The sequence below is a fragment of the Macaca mulatta genome, chromosome 5 (genome assembly GCF_049350105.2).
Source record: "Macaca mulatta isolate MMU2019108-1 chromosome 5, T2T-MMU8v2.0, whole genome shotgun sequence".
NCBI lineage: Eukaryota > Metazoa > Chordata > Mammalia > Primates > Cercopithecidae > Macaca > Macaca mulatta.
This window is the reverse complement of record NC_133410.1, coordinates 107,940,043-107,946,042: the sequence shown is the minus strand read 5'-3', so window position 1 is coordinate 107,946,042 and position 6,000 is coordinate 107,940,043. Positions and strand designations below refer to the sequence as shown.

The window sequence follows — 6,000 nt, the reverse complement described above, 5'->3', positions numbered from 1 at the left end:
TCCAGAGTTCAAAAGCTTAATGGTTCGTGATCCAAAAACCCAATTCAGATTCCCCAGAAGAGCTTCCTGGAATCCGTTGAGGATTCTTTCCTAGAGTTAGGAGGCAGGCAGGTTTCTTAGGCACTATTCTGTCGGGGTAGGGGGGAGCGTGCGCTGTTCGGGTTTGTGTGGTTGCAACAGACCCTAGGGCGAGGATTGTATCCCAGGCCAGGACTCCCTTGGGTCATCTCTTTTTCCTCCTCCCCATTTCTAGGATAAAACCCATTTCTCCGGTAGGTGGGGAGGCTGGGTTAGAGTCACACGGATTAAGGAAGCTTTTCTTTGCAACGTCCCATCCCTTCATCCTTTCCTCCCACTTCCCGTGGCTCTTTTCTCCACCTTCCCCAACTACCCCCTTTTCTATTCAGCGAAGTCCACGACTACTTTCCTTCCCTGTCCAGTGGCACCGCATCTTCTCTAGCCGCAGAAGCCTGTTGTGGAGGAGGGGGCGCGAGTGTGGCTACCCCGGAAGGGATGTGAGGGGGGGGCTCGCAGGTCCTCACTCACCCAGCCCTCTCCCCGAGGAGCGACTCTCTCGCCCGCGTCCCTCCAGAGCTGCGGCCGCTCATCAATCCCGGTCACTCTGCCAGGCTGCTCCCCGGGCGCCCTTTCCTTTTCCCTCTCGCCTGCGGTCCTCCACCCTCCCACCCTCTACCTACTCCGCAGCGGCGCTCGGGGTCGGCGGTGCTCGGGGTTGGCCCGAGAAGGGGCGGGGATAAAACGAGCGGTGGAAGGAGGCGGCTACGTGGTGCCACTGCCGCCCGGGAGCGCCCGACCCCGTGCGCGCGCGCGCCTAGCCAAGGCTTGGGCGGCGGGCGGAGCTGCGGGCGGCGCGGGCGGAGGAGCAGCCGGCAGGGCGGGCGGAGCGAGCGGCGGGCGGAGCGAGGGGTGGGAGGGCGCGCGCGAGCGGGCCAGCAAGCAAGCGAGCGGCGTCTCAGCCAGCATCTGCAGCGGCTGCCTTTGCCCGAAGCCCAGGGACTAACCGACGGACCGACCGCTTGGCGCACGGACGCGGGCGCTTGCTTTGTGTTCGGGGCTAGCTTCGGCGAGGCTTGGGCTTGCAGCGCGCGGCTTCCCCGCTCGCTCGCGGCCACCCCGGCTCCAGCGGCCTCGGCGCGCGAGGAGCTGGAGGTGCGGGAGCCGCTCTCCGCCGGTCGGTCCCCGCGCGGCTGAGCCTGGGCCGCCAGCGCTGCGGCCCCCTGCGGCGTCCCTGAGCTCCTGCTTCCCGCCGGGCTGCTCCGAGCAACGGTGCTTCGGGGCTCCAAACTCGGGCTGCCGGGGCAAGTGTCTTCATGAACCCAGAGGATGTCCGGGAAGCACTACAAGGGTCCTGAAGTCAGTTGTTGCATCAAATACTTCATATTTGGCTTCAATGTCATATTTTGGGTAAGTTGGAGCGCTCCTGGGATTCCAACTATTGTGGCCGATCGATTCGCGACGATTTCCCCCACGTTGCTCGTTGCCTTTACTTTTCGCAGCCCCGCAGGCGCTTGCCGGAGCAGCGTAGAGGCATTCGCCTTCCGCCTTTCCAGCTTGCGCGTTGGAGAGATAAACATTTAATCCTTTCGAGGAATGGGAAGAGGTAAAAAGAGAAACCGAGGCGGAAAGGGGGCACCGAGGCCTTCTGGTGGCTTTTTAAGGAACGAATAGCAGGGATGCAGATAAAAGAAAGGGTTCGGCAGTTTGAGAAATGAGCAACCGCACGAATTGGATTTGCTCCGGGTGGGATATGGATGTTGGGCAGAGCGTGGTGTCATAATAGGGAAGGCTAATCGGGCGCAGCCGACCCTGAGGTCCACCTTCTAACAACGATCTGATTGGACGAGGGCTTGGCTCTGTGTTGCCGCGGCTGGTCTGTGCCATGCTCAGCGTGTATCTTCTTGCACCATCTCGGGCTTTGTGTAGGATGCAGATGCCGTGGTATATGGTTCTGTAATGTGCACGTAAATAACGTTTCCTGCACGCTCTCCTCTTTAGCTGGAAAGCGCTCCTTGTGCGTAATGGACTGGCCAGTGGGCGTGCGGGGTAGAGAGATTTATTTATATGTATATATCATTGTCAGGATAATAACAAGTCACCGTCAACACATATTTCAACGTGCTCGTGCCCCACGTCCTCATTTTTACAGGAGTGACACAGAGCGGGCCGTTTTGGGAAAACCTTTGGAGAAGGAGAAGGTGTGCGAGGCATGTTTCACTGGGGAACCGAGAGAGCAAATGCTTTAACACAAGATTCAAATTATGCTCTGCTTGGGACTGCAATGTGTTGGGCACCTATTGTAATTAGGCTGGGACGCCTGCTCTTTTTGTTTGTTTTGATTCTTTTCTTTGATCTGGCAAACGTGTTCAGCAGCCAGACAAAGAGTTCTCCAGGACAAGGGGAAAACGTTGGTTCGAAGACCATGTTATTTTTCTTCCCCTTCTCATCCCATCTCATCCTCTTCCTCAATGGGCACCCCGTTTTCCATGGAAAGTAAAGATGGTGGCTGTCTGGGTGGGGGATTCTCTAAGTTGCTGTTCAGTGTGAGGTAAACAATGATCCAACTGCAGGATCAATAATTATCCACAGCAGTTTGAACACGGAATGTATTTATTTGGATTCTCCTTTCGTTTGGGCTGTTTGCTGTACATATATACATCTGTGAGAATAGTTGTCAATACGGCTCTTCATATTCTTTTTCTTGTACCGCACTCTTTCCAGGTTATTTTATTTTCTGTTTTCCATAATAGTACCTTGCATTGGTCATGTATGCTTTGTGATGGGGAAATGGAAGGGATTGGAGACCACTTTCCGTGGCAGCATGTCATCTGTCTTCAGGACTAATAAAGATAATGAGGGGATACATGAATGGATGTCATATCCGATCATTCCACAGGCAGTTTTTTGCCAGCGTTGTGCATGATTGCCGGGAGCAGTCACCCACCTCCTTGCAATTAAACACTGCTACAAATACAGGAAGAAGAAATTATTTTCTTTCTTTACCCCTTCTCCGTTTGTGAAAATGTTTTAAAGTGGTGGGTAGTCACGTTTTTGAATAAGATCATCTGATTTGATTGGAACTTGAAACTTTGTGACTTGGAGAGGCACGGACTACCGAACTGGTACTGATTCTTTTTGGGATAGTGAGTTCAGGCCTCTTGTTTCTACTTGAACATTTCTAAAAGTTGCACATTTTAGCTACCCAGCAACAAAAAGCACCCAGGGACTTTCTCTGCCGTTTCCTAGCAGGGAGTGGTAAGGAAGTAAAAGGATTTGGGCCTGTTTCCCTCATAGTTTGCTGTAATTTTGTAGAGTGCACAGAGACAAATTTAGCCCTTTCTATGGATTAGGTTGCAGCAAAACCCCTGGAATTGTAGAGAGCTTCAAAGAATTGCAGAGTGCTTGCATGGAGAAGTTCAGAATAGAGCCGCATCTTTTCTGATTGTGAAGGTCTTCATAAGTGGGTGAGTGAGTATGGGAAGCCTGAAAGGAGACCTAGGCTATGGGACTAAACCAGCTGCCCCAGGCAGAACTGTTAAGTGGATATCTTCGTTATGAGGGCCGTTCACTTAGCCTGCCTCTTGCCTTCCCTTCTTCTCCTCTCTGTGCCCAAAGCCTTTCTCTCAGATACTCCCTCATACCTTTCCTGTCCTGCTCTCTGCTCCAAAATTACCCCATATTTAAATTTCCTGCTTTTTAATACCATGGTCTCTAGTGATGATCAACAGAAAGGCAACCATATGGTTTTGGTTAAAGTAATTCAGACTAAGATGTTAGTGACTGAAAAGCCGGGGTCAGTAGCTTAGCAGCTTGCTTCTGAAAAGTTGCACACTTCTGCTCTCTACAGAGTCACCAACCTGTCTGTGATTGCCAAAAACAGCAGACTCGGTGCTACTCCAATACAGTTATGAAGAGGAGATTGCCAACAGCATGGTTTCCTAATTGTTCATTTTCACACTGAACTGCTAGACTACATTTGACATACACACTGGTGACATTTACAGGTATAGTTCTGGTAAAATAAAATTGAACATATGGTGGCACCAGCACTGAGAGCTTGGTTCTTTTTCTGATCAACAGTTTGGCTCTTTGTTAGTTAACTGCCTGGGCCTCAGTTTCTCAGCTGTTAAACTGAAGGAACTGGACAAGTTATAACGTTCTTTCTAGTTCTTACACAGAATGAGTTTCTTGAGTTCCAGTATGCTGGAGAAGAAAAATAGAGTTTGGCCACGAATATATAACAGAAGTAGTATATGACTCCCAGGACATTTGATAAATTATAGACATTTTCTGTTAGGGAGACGTGTCTGAAGACTAGTTTTATTGCTTTCATTTCTTCCTCAAAGATCCTTTCATTTAAAAAAAAAAAAAAGAAAGAAAGAAAAAAAAAAAAAAAAAAAACCAAGGCTGGGCATAGTGGCTCGCACCTGTAATCCCAGCACTTTGGGAGGCTGAGGTGGATGGATCACAAGGTCAGGAAATCAAGACCATCCTGGCCAACATGGTGAAACCTCGTCCCTGTGAAAATACAAAAAATTAGCCGGGCGTGGTGGTGGGTGCCTGTAGTCCCAGCTACTCGGGAGGCTGAGGCAGGGGAATCACTTGAACCCGGGAGGTGGAGACTGCAGTGAGCCGAGATCGTGCCACTGTACTCCAGCCTGGCAACAGAGCAAGACTCCGTCTCAAAAAAACAAAACAAAAAACCTTTCACTAATTTCTTCTTGGATTGTTCAGTTCCTGGTATAGTATCCGTGCTTTTCTCTCCCTACTGTGAATCTCAGATGTAGTCCTGGGAGTCATTAAATATATTTTTATTATTAGAATTACAGCTTCATGTATACAATCTGAATCCTTTTATATAACAGTTGTAATGATGTTCTGAGTAACAAAGTCAACATCTTGTACAGATTCCTTTCTCATTAGTTATCACAGGGTGGTGGGGGAAAAACTTGTTTTCTGTGTTATATGTTGGAACAACTCAAGACAGAAGGGGATTGATTTTATTGAGGGTGTCACCGTACTGGGACATTTGTCAGAAAACCCTGAGACTGCTTTGGGTTTAGGGGAGGGAGGAGAAAGAGGGTTTTGTTTTAAAGTCATTTCTTTTGGGTACTGAACCTCACATCCCATCACTCATCATTAATAGATACTTTGCCCTTTTGGATTCTGGCTCTTGACTGTTTTGGATTCTGGATACTTAACTGTTCTAGGCAAGTAAATTGATCTCAATATTCTGGTTATTTATTGCTACATAACCTCCAAGCTTAGTTGTTTAATACACAGTTGTTTTTTTATTATAGCTCACAGTTCTGTGATTTGGCCAGGCTCATCTGGACAGTTCTCACTTGGGGCCTCACACAGTTGCGGTGCGATGTAGTTGGAGTTGGACTTATCTGAAGGCCCTTTGGGGCAGGATGCCCAAGATGGTATACTCATATGACTGGCAACTGATGCTTGCTGGGAGCTTAGCCAGAGTTGTTGCTGGAGCACCTACACGTGGCTTCTTCCTGTCTCTAAGTCTTAAAGAAGCTTCCAGCCAGTTAAGGTTGCACTGAGAACTGTCAGTGCCACTTTTATCTATTCCACTGGTTAAAGCACTCATGCAGATTGCTCAGTTTCAAAGGGTGAAGAATTAGAAGCCACCTTTTGATGGAGAAGTGTCAAGGTCACATTGCAGAAGGTCATGTAGGTTGTGGCTGTCTTTGAAAAATATAGTCTACTGTATTAAGGCACTGAGCCTTAATTTCTTGTTTATAAAGGAAAGATAACATTAATGGTGTTGTAGTTTCAAAGATTCAGTGAGATCATGTTTTACTCAGCATAATATTTCAATATTTAACAAATGGTGAATATCATTATTGTTATTCTCTCCAGATTTTATACTGGTTCCATACAGGGCTATAGAACTTCTAGAATGCCTTAGTCTAGTACTTTGGCATCATTACTACTAGGTAATGATAATACCTTTAAGGTCTGGCAAGA

The 6,000-nt window shown here is 48.4% G+C and overlaps 1 protein-coding gene across 3 annotated transcripts in view; it reads left to right on the top strand.

Moving 5' to 3' along the window:
- Positions 1 to 941: 941 nt before the first annotated feature.
- The window catches only part of TSPAN5 (tetraspanin 5), a 181,065-nt gene continuing 176,006 nt past the window's right edge, over positions 942 to 6,000 (top strand). For 2 of the 3 annotated variants that reach the window (XM_015138828.3, XM_001104834.5), the window contains exon 1: positions 960 to 1,425. In XM_015138828.3, the coding sequence (XP_014994314.1) occupies positions 1,345 to 1,425 (81 nt within the window). In that variant the 5' untranslated portion in view covers positions 960 to 1,344. Of the gene's footprint in view, positions 1,426 to 6,000 lie in introns of all 3 variants that reach the window. The other variant, NM_001194290.2, reaches the window with a different exon arrangement.